This window comes from Mytilus edulis, chromosome 7, assembly GCF_963676685.1.
Source record: "Mytilus edulis chromosome 7, xbMytEdul2.2, whole genome shotgun sequence".
Taxonomy (NCBI): Eukaryota; Metazoa; Mollusca; class Bivalvia; order Mytilida; family Mytilidae; genus Mytilus; species Mytilus edulis.
This window is the reverse complement of record NC_092350.1, coordinates 21852498-21867345: the sequence shown is the minus strand read 5'-3', so window position 1 is coordinate 21867345 and position 14848 is coordinate 21852498. Positions and strand designations below refer to the sequence as shown.

Here is a 14848-nt window from a genome sequence, read left to right as displayed (position 1 = left end):
CAATAATGAATATGTCGAGCTAAAGGTAAACCAAACGTAAAAAAAATATCCTCCTATAAAATTTAATGAAAAAAATCACATCCGCTTACCTCTAATCTTTGATGATAGCTGAAATGATACTAGTATTTGAAAAAAAACCCATAAGGAACACACATCAAACAAGCAAAACAAACTGTTCTAATAGTTTTTTACTTTTACCATATTATAGAAAGATTGTGTCCAACTTTGAATGAACTTTATAGTGAGTGTCCAACATTTCAGTTCCATATTTGAAATTTCACTTTTTATTTCCTTAGCTTCAGGATACATTCACGGTGACAACAGCAGGAGTATATTCTATTCATCTTTCTGTTTTTGACAAAGCCGGGAATCATAAAACTGGGCGTGGCATATTCTTTTTTGACGACATTTCTGTAGTTGACAAAACTGGGGAGGAAACCAAGTGTGCTACTGCGTCAAAAGATACACTATATGAATGGGTAGTACAAGACACTAATACGGTACAAATTGTTTGGCCTGACAGATTTATAAATGTACGACATCTGAACAATGGATGGTTGTATGGAGTTCAAACTTTTGCTCCACATCCTGACATATCTCTCTATGAGGATCTGTATGGAAATAGAACAAATGCTGCAATTAAAAATAAACGAGGTCAGTATGTAAAAGGGATAAAGGAATCTGCAATTTTATTTCGTTTAACAGGAATAAGGAGATATGGTAAGATTGCCAATGAGACCACTTTCTCTCCACCAAATTTCAAAATGAATAGATGAAAGCTATTATAGGCAATCGTATAGCTTTCACCAAAAAAAAATGTATCAATATTGTCTGCTATAAAGATCCCGACACGATAAATATGAAACAATCCAATAAAGCAAACTAACAACATAATTTATTACAAAACAATTTACGAAAAACAAACATGGTAGACATAAGACAACGGCGACAAAGTTTAAATTTTGTTTTATTTTTACTAATCGCTATGTCGTCACAGTATCATCGATCTATTATACAAAAATTAGAAAGGTATTTTGATTTCTTTTAAGGTATTGTTGACTTCAAAGTATCGTTTGAAGTACACGACCCTTCCCTAAAGGATTCCAGACCCCTGACGTCTGTGATAGAAATTTACAACCAATATGAATACTTAACATTAAACTGGGCAGACGGCGACAGACTTACGGTAACAGTTAAAGCTTTGGATGTTATCCATGAATCTAAGAATGACACTATTACCGTTTATAGAGATGCTACGCCCCCTATCATACAGAATCTTTGGTTGACACTTGGTGACAGACTAAATGTCACAGTTCATCGTATTGAAGAGTTCACCAAAATGACGTAAGTATTTCGTTTTTGTTATGGCGTTGTCAGTTTATTTTCGGTTTATGCGTTTGAAGGTCCTTTTGGTATCTTTTGCCTCTCTGTTATTTTTGTGAACAGACTATGGGAAGTAATTCCATATTTGGTTCGAATATTAGTACCCACCGAATTAAGACTATTTACCGGATTTGTTATCACATAAGCATCACGACGGGTGCCACATGTAGAGCAGGATCTGCTTACCCTTCCGGAGCACATGAGATCACCCCTAGTTTTTTGGTGGGGGTCGTGTTGTTTATTCTTTAGTTTTGTATGTTGTGTCATGTGTGCTGTTGTTTGTTTGTCTTTCATTTTTAGCCATGGCGTTGTCAGTTATGAATTTGACGGTCCCTTTGGTCTCTTTCGTCCCTCTTGTAGTACAAATAAATAAAAATATATAATACATGTTCTTAAAATTGTCCTAACAATACTATTATGGAGCAAGGTGTTCAGAAAATAAAAAAACAAATCTCACATTTTACCAGTTGCCATGTCAACAAACCGCGTATACATTTGGATATTTCTTAGTTTCTGTTTGTCAAATTTGTTTTTCTTTCATTGTTGTTTTAATGAGTTGTGAATTCCCAAAACAAAGTTAGTTGGATGATTTATCCAGAAAAGTACATTGGACGCACAAAGGCTTTAAAACATTATACAGTAAATTCTCCATTCAGGATGATAGATTTAAACAATATGCGAATGATCAGAAGAGAATTAAATACATAAGAACAAATTATGCTTGTTTTGTGTTATGCACTTTTCTACTGCAATATTGCACTTAAATCCAGAGTCTAGCTGTTTAATCAATGATTTATTTCTTCATTTAATTTTTCAATCGTCAATTTACGACCTTTCAATTCATTTCTCTTGATTACGGCTGCTTGGAAGACTAGTAAGGATTAAAACAAGTACTACTAAAAAAAAATACATTGTAGTAGGAAAAGTATATTATATACTTTCCAGTGTTACTTTATACTGAAACATACCATATTTCTCCCTGAGTTCTCGAATATAACTCTTCATCTCTCAAAAATTAACAACGAAATATTTCGAATTTCGAATGCACACATGATATAATACATGATTTTGTTTTCTCAGTATTGAGTGGGAAGCGTTTGATCTTCACAGCGGATTAGATTCCGTTAACTGGAAGTTATATGACAATTATGGTGGAGCAGTTGTACTACATGGTCACGAGCATATCATAGCGCAAGGAAATTCTGAGGTTAGCAATGGAAATATTGAAAGACCGTTGATGGAAACGTAATCAGATTAGTACATGCAGTTATAAGAATCGTCTTATATGAATCATACCTGAATTTAGTTTTGGGAAGACATTTCTTATTTGTCAATTGAATTTCAGAATCTGATATGTTTTTTTTTTTATAAAAACGTATTAAGGTGGTACCCAACACTTTCACCGAAATTAATTTGGCACGTTTAAATTTCATAAAATTTTGACAAAGTATATACTTTGTCCCTTTGACAAAAATATAAAAATTTCAAATAATTTGAACCAACCGTTTTTTCAGAAAAAATACACTGGTTATATAGCAGTTTGACAAATACTAATTTTGATCATCAAGAAGCTTAATATTCCCCTAACAATATAACGTACTTAAAACGTTTAGCTGATTTTACAGAGTTATCTCCCTGTAGTGTTAGGGACCACCTTAAGTCATTTAAAGTGTACCAAACTTTAAGGTAAATTCATAAAAGGAGTGTAATAAACATGAAAAATTAAAACACTCGTCTTTATTAATCCCAAATAGGGGCAACACATTTTATACTTCTAGGTCCAAAGTTAAACCAGTATTTTCAAAAAAAAACCAAAGACTTAACATAAACAGTTCTTTTTTTTCTAGAATTTAACAGTATGTCAAGATAACTATGGGTCTCGACCAAGAGGAGCGAATTGTTACTGTACTGCATTTATGGGCTGCTATCATCGTCACTTCCATGTGATACCAGAAATAAAGACAACCAGTGGATTGTTTACAAACAAAGACAGAGGCGTTCATGATTCGGACTACTTCATTGAAGTTAATGTTACAAATAAAGCTAAACTCACAACTGTTTTAACAAGAAAGGCAAGCTGTCTTTTTTTATATATAGAGTACATTGTATATTTGTCATGGGACAGAGTAAATAATCTTCTTCCTTTAAACCATTAAAATTTTGAATTTTGACATGTAGTATAAGAAATGGTTTTTATCTATTTTCCATTTAATTCTGTTGTCGTCTTTTAATTAAGTATTTCCTTGATTTATACAACTGTAAAAGTAATCATAGAAAATCATTTTGAATTAAAACAGATTTTATATAATTCTAAATTCTAGATAGATAGTAAGTTTTCGTTTTTCGCTGTTCTTATCTTAGATAACAGTAGACATAAGTCCACCGCATGCAGGAGCAGTTCATGACGGATTAGTCGGAAATCCAGAGGTAGATTACCAACAAGGAATGAACCTAAATGCCTACTGGGACCAATTCTTTGACAGAGAAAGTGGTGTATTTTTCTATCAATATCTTGTCGGCACAAGCTGTGCAGAGAAAAACGATTTTAATTTAAATCTAACTGCTGCAAACGTATGTTTATATTTAAAATCGTGTGAAAATGCAAATACATGTAAGCAAAAAAACCTGGACACAGAATCATAAACAGTAGTATACCGTTGTTCAATATCATGATCAAACACTGCTGCTTCTGTCATTATGTTATTGTTTTTTAAGTTCTACTTTTGTATTTGGGGAAAAAGATACAGGTTTAGAGTATTTGAATATTGCCCTATTTGTTATACGTTACAAGTAATTGCTACTTTCAAAGGATCACGTAGTTATCATTATTTAGATTGAAAGGTCTTTAAAGATTCTGTTAAAAAGCCTTTAATTTCTATGTTTTATCTTCAAAATGCAAATGTAGACCTAATATCAAAGATTTTTTTTTAAATCTAAATTTAAAGCCATAAGTATAAGTATAACACTTTAATGTTGTTGCCTTGGAATTATTTTGTGGAATTTTGTGGAATTGTTGAAGCTAAAGATCTACATAGGTAAGGGATTCCATACTTCCGACCACATATTCAAAAAGAAAATCACATAACACACGGTGCTTTGGTAATACTATGGACTATTGAAATGATGTATTCGTCTCGTTCCATTTATATATCTTTGCGACTAATAAATTTTTGTTTGTTATCTTGATTTATAAAAAAGAAGATGTAGTATAATTGCCAATGAGACAACTGTTCACAAGAGATAAAAATGACACAGTAATTAACAACTATAGGTCACCGTACGGCCTAATCGTACCGTTTTAATCAACTTCTGAGATTCAACCATCGGCAAACTACTATTGCATAGCTATGTATTTATCAATGGCAATACTATAGCCTTCTCTGAAACAAAAATGACTAACATAACGATCAAGGCAAATCGGAATGCTTTCTATTCAAATGCGTAACACTGTTGGATTGAAATTGATCGAAATGCAGAATAATTATTTTTTTGTGTACATTAATTTATTAAAAATATGAAGTATTGTCTCTTTGACGGAATGCAGTCTTTTTTCTAAAAAATACAGTGATTGAATTTTAAAATAGTGTAACGGAATGACTGATTTCATTCGAAGAAAGAAAATACATCGAAAGGATAACATTTCATGAACAAATCTCTTTACGGAATCAAACATTCATCGATATCAATTGATATCTTTCTTGGAAAATGCACAGAAAAATCGATAACACCAGCTTATGTTTGATAAACTATATGTGCGTTTCGTCAAATTAACCCGCAGCAGTAGTGTGTAAGTAAAGAAATTAGGAAGGCAAAACCAATCATAAGGTCGTAAAGCAAGGCATCCAAAAACTACGTAGGCGCAGGAAAACGTTGAATTTTATTGGCGCGATAAAATAAAAATTCTAATTAATGATGTAATATGTACGATTTTATATTTGTAAATAAACAAGAGTTTACCCGAGAGTGTAGCTTTTGTCATCCTTTATTTGCCTAAACGCTATTTTGATAGTTGGATACGACTAATGAACGTTTCGTCTACATTGTACTCATCAGTTTCAGTCGAATCAAAACAATAAGCAGGCCAAATAACTACTTAATCGTTAAGTTTGCCATTTCCTCAAGATTAATTTCATATCCATAATTCATTGATACACTGTCAACAGACATTTCTTTTGAAGATTACTAGTACCTTTAACTGAATGAGATGGCCATCCGTAATTTTTATATTGCAGATCTAATTGAAAGAAAGACCATGCCCCATTGCCTGTAAATGATTTTATTTTCTGTCTGTTCTTTGTTTCATGCAATAGGTTACAGAAACGTACAACAATTTTGGAAGTTATACCGCTGACGGTGATGGAACCTATTATTTTACAGTTGTGGCCTACAACAGGGCTTTAGATCCATCAGAGCCTGTGTGTTCTGACGGAGTAACTATTGACAGCTCTATTCCCGGGGTGAAAGAAGTGATGGTTGAAGATGCAGTGATTACTGGTGGTTTGATTACAGACACAAATCAAACCAATTATTACATCCTCAGCTCACAACGAGTAAGGAGAATGATAGCAAATGTTACGGCAGATTGCATGTAAGTTAGCATTACTTGAGAGTTAAACTTGTCGTAACAAATATTTCCACAGTTAGTTAATGTCAAAATGGTCAGTGTATATTTGCATATTCTATATTTTTGGCAGGAAAACAAAAGCATTTTAGAAAGGGACAATATTTAAATTTCAAAATTCAACCTAAAGACCTCATAGAGATTTGACGGAATGCTATTATTTTACGTACACAAAACCTGGCGCACACCCTATAAAACGCATCACATTTAACGTCCCCATTCTGACTTGGATGTGGCTTAAAGTTACACATCATCAACAGTCAAACGAACAAACAAATTAACCACTTTTAATGGGGTTTACTGCATGACGTGAGAAGTCATGAGGTTACCATATTTGTCTATCTTAGTCAATCATTTGGAGTGTGGCAGTGAAGTAAAAAACAAAAGAAATCTGAAGTCATCCTTTCCAATGTTTACAGTCTCCATCATCATTGGTTAGACTTTAAGTGTTACAGATGACTTCGGATATGTTCCACTTTGCGTAGTCACATTCCTGTACTTTTTACCTAGATTGTATTATTACCGAATGGGAATTATAAACAGATTAGATGCAAAAAATAACACGATGATTGCCATTAGGGAAAGTGGAAAAGTTATCCTTTGGTGTTTGTTGTTTGTTTTGTTAATGTCCTTCAACATTTAGCTTTTGGAGTGTTTCTTGTCTGATTGTCTTTCATTGTTTTCCGCCAAATATTGTATAGTATTGTTTTTATTCCGACTGCCTCTTTGGTATCTTCTGTTTTTGTTCTTCAAAAACTCGAAATACATTACACTTTAAGGATCGATTCCCATCTATATAAAGATATTTGCTAGCTCTCTTAAATAATTTTACGATTCCAAATGTGTTATGTGTATTTTATTATTTTAGAATGAAGGCAACAATATTAACAGATATCGACCTGTTTCCATTAGAACAATACGATAATGGTACTCTACCTATGGTGAATGGTGATGTATTCTGTATTAACTCGACTGGAGCACCAAGTAGTATCGGACTGACTCTCTCTAAATCATCTCTTGTAAGTTCTAATAGATTAAGAAGTTATTTCGAGACCATGATTAGAGCCAGATATAGAGGATAAACGTTATATGAATTAAAGACTGTTTAATGGTTCTTATAATTTAGCTTTCAAATTTTTGGCTTGAAGCGTTTCTGATGAAGCTAAATCCAGAAAATCTCTTTGTTAGCTTGTACTTTACAAAACTGTTGTGTTATCAGAAATATTTCAATGCTCTAATCAATCCCAAATGTAAACAAAATTATACTTTAAAAAATTCTTTATATCAGTTTGTTAATGGTAAAAAATGCACAATATGTGTTTGGGCTGATATTTCTTTAATGCTACACATACATATTTGTCATGTTTATTTAAGATGGAGTTTTCATGGAAGCCGATTGACATCCCAGCCCAAGTGTATGATTATGAACTAGGATTTTCGTCTACTCCAGGAAGTATGGCGCCAGATATAATGGCGTTTGAATCTACCAATCAACATGCACATCATAGAGTGACTCATGGCAATGTACCAGACGGAACTGAGTTCTATATAATAATTAAAACAATTAGCAAATCAAACGTGGAAGGACTAAGCGTAAGAATTTTCAAACTTCAACAATATTTCCAAAAATCTTGCAATAAATGATTATTAAATATGACCTTAATTTTGCCTTTCAAAATGTGTTTCTACTTACTATTATAAACGACATATCATCTTTTATGTAATGAAACGGACTATATTAGATATATGTCAATGTTCTTATGAATCAAGATATGTTAAATGAGTATCATATGACATAAAATTCGAGTGAAAGAGTTATTCACGTTTTCTTTTTAAATGAACAGTAAGGTTATCCTAAGTTGATGTGATTTCCCTTGTGCTTAATTTATGTTTGACAAACCAATCCATGATACAGATGTATAATGGTTACATAGTACAAACACAGTTTCATATGATTTATACATTAGTGTTAATCAAAAAGAATGTGCCAACATTTTAATAGAAAATTTTGAGAGAATATTATTCACTAAGATTATTACTGGAATTATAAATTTAGGATATTAAATATGAATGAATTTAGTTAAGCGTGATTCCTTTTCTTTCAGACACTCGGACCTTGCTTTATTGACACAACATCTCCGGACTTTTCTGGGTCTATCTCGGTATCATTGTCAGGCAACATATTGATAGCAGTTTGGAATCTTAACGGTTTTAGTGACAGTGAAGAACTTTTTGAAATGGATTATCAATTTGCTATTGGTATTTATTGAATACACTATTTTGTCATATCAAATGCTCATGCACGAAAAAGTTCCAAATACTTTATGATTATACAGGGTTGTTGCCGCATTGAAAATAAGATAACTAGGCATTTTGCACTTTTACAATTTATTAAGTTCCAAATAGAGAAAGACAATAATTTGCAATACTGTCTCTTCAGTATCTGTTTGCTCCTTTTTTAACATGGTCCAGCACTTTATAAAGATTACAAATACAATGACATATGACACGGATCAAAGTATTTTAAAGGTCCATGTGAATACAAATTGAGTGTTTGTTCTAAATGTATATAGTTTTGCAATTTAATTTATAGTTTACGATGCTTAGACTACAAAAAAAAAACCAGACACTACTTATTCTGCGTGCATTGTAAGTAAGATGTTGATACTAAATTCAAAGATCTACTTAAGTATAAACAAGCCAAGTCCCGCATGTAATAGTATACAATTATATATATTTAGCAAAATTTTGTTTCATTAGAAGAATGTGCATACACTAATATATCGATTGAGGAAGCGATAAACTGTATTTTGTATTGAACATAATCTATCTCAAAAATCTCAGAAACCGACATTATCAAACCTTTATCATATAGGTCAGCTAAAAGAAATATACATTCGCATACCTCTTTGTACAGGTTCTAGAGCATACGGAACTGACATTCAGTCTTATCAGCCAATACGCGGAGGAGGATCGTGTACCATCACAGTACCACCAACATGTACGGCTACAGACATACACGAACTTGACTGGTACCTTCATGGATTTCATACTTACTATGTATCGATCAAAGCTACTAACTCTGCTGGCCAAGCTAATATTCAGACATCAAGTCCTTATATACATGCAGTTGAACCACCAACAGAAGGGGTAGTAATAGATATTGACACACAGGTATGACTCAAAATTTATGACATAACTTTCTGATATTAATTGGTTTGAACACATGTAGCGTTTATATACAATTGCTTAATTTAATTTTTTTCTATACGAAACGTAGTTATAATGACACACAGGTATGACTCAAAATTTATGATATAATTTTCTGATATTAATTGGATTGAACACATGTAGCGTTTATATACAATTGCTTAATTTAAGTTTTTTCTATACGAAACGTAGTTCTAATTACTGCTTGGCTTTATGAATTCATAATTTTTTCTTTATCTATGACAGGTGTTATTTTTATTAAGCCGAGGTTTGATTTTTTTTCAGAGTGATCTGGACAAAATACCTGTAACAGTAAGTAAATATGCTGTTGAGAAGGATTAGGATTACATTCACTTTAAAATTCTACAAAGATATCATGTCTGATTTATAGAAACATCAGTGCCGCACGAATAAAACAAATTATAATAACTAGAGTGCAACCAATTATTAAAAATTTGCAACTTCAGAAAAAGAAAAGTAAATGAAGCAAAATTCGTTTCAGTTTCATTAATATGAAGATTTCCGTTGATAAATGTACGAAATTTAAGATTGTCATCTTAAACATGTTCATTAAAAATGGTCAGACAACTTCAATTGTGCCGCAATTTTACAGTAGATATGGTTTTATCCGAAATATGACTCATTAATAAAAACAGTAACTAACGGTGACTTCAAGTCCATTCAATAGATGCACTAATCGCTGAAGTATAAATTTAAAAGAGGGACGAAAGATACTAGAGGGACAGTCAAACTCGAAAAACTCATAAATCGAAAATAAACTGACAATGCCATGGCTAAAAACGAAAAAGACAAACAGACAAACAATAGTGCACATGACACAACATAGAAAACCAAAGAATAAGCAACACGAACCCGACCAAAAACTGGGGGTGATTTCAGGTGATTCGGAATGGTAAACATATTATGCTCCACATGTGGCAACCGTCGTGTTGCTCATGTTATAACAAATCCGGTAAATAGTCCAATTCGGTAGGTCACATTCATGAAAGGGAAGTAATCTTCTGTAACATTTGTTTCGTTGCGATCCTTGTCATGAATATAACTACATTATATGTATCAGAATAAAAAAAACCGTACACATTTTACAAATTTGTAAACAGTAATATATGAATTAAGACATACTAATTGTACAGGATATAGAAGATGTCGATTTCCAGAAAGATACCACTAGTCTTGCTGCTCGCTGGTCAGGTTTCACACATCCACATGTGCAAATTACTTATAGTATAAGCATTGGTACAACGAAAGGTGGGAATGATATAATTTCTATGAAAAATGTTGGCGATACATTATCACACATAGAAATGGGATTATCTCTTATATCATATCAGGTATGTTATATTTCGTTATTTAAAACAGAGGCTCAACCTCTCTCTTGAGGATTATCAACCTGACATACGTCAAACGTCTTGACCAATACTTAGAATTTCACACTTAGTTTGACTTATACGATTAATGAGAGGTATACATAAAGACAACAGTAGTATACCGCTGTTCAATAATCATACATTGATTAAATCGAAACAAATCCGGGTCACGAACCAAAACTGAGGAAAACACATAAACCACAAAAGAAAACTATGAACAAATTAAGAAAAAAAAACACTTTTTTTCCTTAAAAATTCAATTAAATGTTCAAAGTCAAAAATGGCAAATTTAAAACAGTTCTTTATCTTTACACTTAACTGTTTAAACATAAAAAAAACCACATACAATAAAATATAAATGGCATACATAGATTTGATATGTGTCGAACATTAGGTTGAATTGAATCCTAAAGAGAAATGTGAATTTAAATGTTTACTTTCAGAAATATTATATAAGTGTTACAGCAGTAAGTGATGGTGGAAATACAACCGTCTCTTCAGATGGTGTAACTGTAGTCGTAGAAAATGATGTATTAGCAGGGGTGGTCATTTATGATGGTGAACCATGCAATTCTACAGGTAATATTTAAAAACTATGTAATACTAAATAAAACACTAAAAGAAACAATAAGGTTTTACTTTAACATGTTTAAATTGAAAATCGTAAACTAACTTTAGCAAATGCATCTTTAAAATAATATGCCAGACACGTTTCGGCGGAAACAATTAGTAAGCAAACACATCGTGTTGTTTTTAGGTAGTATTGGGCGATAACTTGTGAATGAAAGACGTTGATTTGTGAACTAAGAAATTAAGGTTCCATCTCAGACTACTGTGACCATATTTGTGTTTGGTTATTTTGTTTCGGGATCTTTTGACCACAGCTTATCAAGCATTGTTTTCATTATCAGATTTAAAATATTTTGTTTTGAAAGAGCATGAGGAAAGTAAATCTATACAATGCTTTGGACTTACACATCTTATTCTTTATTCGTATAGTATCGGACTATGAATGTTACACTTTCATTACATATGATTAATCCCATATAGTTGATACACATGTCGTTTTCTTTCAGGTTTCACCTTGAATCACCATGAGCATGCAAGTAATTTTACCTAATAGGTTGTTATAGAATATTTCATCATGCTACTTAATGCTAATAGAAAGGGGAGAGCACACTAATAAAGAAATCAAAACTACCGAAAAAGACCAACTTAAAAAGAAAACAAACCCATTAATAACAAAAAAAAGAACTATATCCTAGTCAATATTATTATCCGGTTTAAATTAGGATCTGAAAATTTTCAATGATGTTAACATTACAATTTATGTAATAAAGAGATTACATAACATATTTATTCTATTTTGAAAAAAAAAGTTTATTGATTAATCAGTTGAATATTATTAATTTCTTCATTTTTTTCTCACATTTTTAGGACAACAGAATGGTTTGTTTGGTCGACAGAAACTTTCAAATGTCACTTAATTCTCTAAAGGCATATTGGACTGTACCATTAACAATGCAGACATACACTAGTGATGCTTATATTGCTATTGAAAAACGATCAGATGTTGGAAGTATGATTTTTCTATACTTGTTATCTATAATGGCTACAGTAAAACATAAAATATGTATATTGGTTAGACAGCATCGGAAGATTGGTGGCACCAATAGAACTGTTTGTTTTAACTTAAATTAATGTCATAATATCAGATACAAAATGTACATAAATAAAGACAACACAAGTATACCGCTGTTCAATAGTCCTAAATCAATTTAACTGAAACAAATTCGTATCTCATTCCTAAACAAAGGGAAACACGTCAAATATAAAAGGAAAAAAATAGAAACACTGGACTGCTACAAAAACAAACATGAACATTCATTGAAACGGACTTTCTGATAACAATTGTCGTTTTCCGGACTTGGTACACGATATTTAAAGAAAAATGGCGAGTTGAACCCATTTTTTTAGCTATCCAAATCTCCCACTTATATATATGGCAATGTAAAAAAATCCGCTATCATGACAACATTACGTGACAGGCGTACAGGGTTGGAAAAAAACCCGGGTTTTATGAGTATTGCCCAGCCTAGTGGGAAATACTGCGAAAACCCGGGTTTTACAGGAATTTAGAGGGTAATACTGGGCAATACTGGGGAATATAAAATACTGGTCTGAATTTTATAGAGGATTCAGTGATCAAACACAAATGTAATACATTAAAGACAGTTATAACCTATTTTGTTTGTTTGGATTGGTAAAACTGTAAATATAAAGCAAAAAAACCCACTTTTTTCAAATAAATATAACTCCTATTGAAAATTACCAATTAAATGTAAGAAAAATTACATTAAAATAATGTTCATGGACTGTTACTAATTAATAAGTTATTATTCAGATTAGAATGCAGATTTGTTTATGTAACAATAATCAGCCCTTTCAATTCTATAAGTGTTAATGGCATAATCCCTTAGGGTGTTTATTTCGCAATCTGAATGTAGAACATTTAAAATTAAGTTCTGAAAATTGCACAGCCAGGGAAAACACGGATTTTCCCAACTGGGAATTCCCGGGCGGGTAATACTTTGCCAACCCTGCAGGAGTACAGGAACCGATTGGAAAACAGCAGTATTAAACCAAAAACACAATACGAAAGCACAATTGTCGAAAAGATCTAGACGCATCGGAATGGTTAGCATTTTAAAAGAATACTCCATTGGAATTGTCATATTTCAGAAATGAAAATTTAGCATTAATTACCATTTATATTAAGACATATCCGTACAAATTATTTTATGGTAGTTGTTCTAACATTCATTGCATAATTAGTATCAAATGTAATCATATTTACATAAAAACACCCAAAGGGAGAAATCTAAAAGAATCCCCTGCATTCAAAATTTTGATTATTAATTAAAATCGCATGTCATTTATTATTTAGATCAATGGACTATATTTCAAGATTTCTTTCATTTGTCTACAATGTATGACGTCAGTATTGATGATCTGACATTGAGTCCTGGAGTTATGTACCGAATAGCTCTAAAGTTATGCGCGCACACTATATGTTTTCAAACTATTCGAACTGACGGTGTGATGGTGATTGCCTCTCCACCAGATGTAGGCACCTTAAATGTAGACCATCGTAACACAACACAGACTGGTGGTGCTGAAAAGGTATGTAAAACATTATTGTTATTGAAATAAACTCATCATAGATAGATACCAGGATTGAAATTTTATATTTACACCAGACGCGCGTCTTCAAAAGACTCATCAGTGACGCTCGAATCAAAAAATGTTTGTGTAATGTCGCCCTCAATGTACTGATTAACTACTCCAAATACAGCGATACTTATTGTCTAATATCAAAGTTCAGAAATTTGATAACGATAAATGCATCTTCAAATCAGTATGGCACTTGATATTCTTAATACTGGGGAAAGAAGATAGTTTTTAGTTTTCCAAAAACGAAATACTGTTCGCCTAGTAGCCACCGCCGTGATAAATGCATGATTAAACCATTATTTGAATGTCTTTAAACCATGATTGGATTTGCGTCAGCTTACAAGTCCTAATTTCGAGGCTGTTTTACGTTTTGATTATCTTAAATAATTAATATATTTGGTGCTTGGAACATCAAGTCTCGATCCAATCCTAATGAAAGATCGCGCTCATAGAAATATATTTCATACGTTTGTATTCTCTGAAATAAGGTAATTGAACAACACGTTTTAGTATGAATTTTAAATCCTGAGTATTTTTCGGAAATTAAAGAATTTACAACGGAATATTATAATTAAGATTAAATCATTTTACACTCGATACTGACTACATCAAATGAATCGATTAAGTTCTATTTTCCCAATGTTGCATTATGATTGACTCATGATTAGCATGAAGGATGATACTTTCAAGCAGATACTTTGTTGACAAATCCGGTTTCGCTCCGTGCGTAGTTTATGCAGTTTATCCCAGTTGATCACCATGATCAGAAAACTAGTGCCGCCACTTATTTACTTAAAAAGTCTTCTGTTCTGAATATCTACCGACAGGGTCCTTATCCATGTTAAAACTAGTGGCATGTGGGACATGTTTAGCCAGAAACTATTAACCTTTGAAACATTTTCCATTCAATTTCTTCAGGTATTTTCTCCAGAATGCACTCATTTGAAATATCGTTTAAGTACTATTGCCTCCTGCATGTATATAATAAGGATTGAAATTGCATGGTCAAGAT

The 14848-nt window shown here is 32.2% G+C and overlaps 1 protein-coding gene across 1 annotated transcript in view; it reads left to right on the top strand.

The window, feature by feature from the left end:
- Window positions 1-9184, top strand: part of LOC139483017 (uncharacterized) — a 54948-nt gene extending 45764 nt beyond the window's left edge. The window contains exons 22-31 of the mRNA XM_071267047.1: window positions 297-654; window positions 1050-1344; window positions 2464-2590; window positions 3231-3455; window positions 3745-3954; window positions 5694-5971; window positions 6873-7023; window positions 7379-7597; window positions 8110-8263; window positions 8922-9184. Of these exons, the coding sequence (XP_071123148.1) occupies window positions 297-654; window positions 1050-1344; window positions 2464-2590; window positions 3231-3455; window positions 3745-3954; window positions 5694-5971; window positions 6873-7023; window positions 7379-7597; window positions 8110-8263; window positions 8922-9184 (2280 nt within the window). The remainder of the gene's footprint in view (window positions 1-296; window positions 655-1049; window positions 1345-2463; window positions 2591-3230; window positions 3456-3744; window positions 3955-5693; window positions 5972-6872; window positions 7024-7378; window positions 7598-8109; window positions 8264-8921) is intronic.
- Window positions 9185-14848: the final 5664 nt, after the last annotated feature.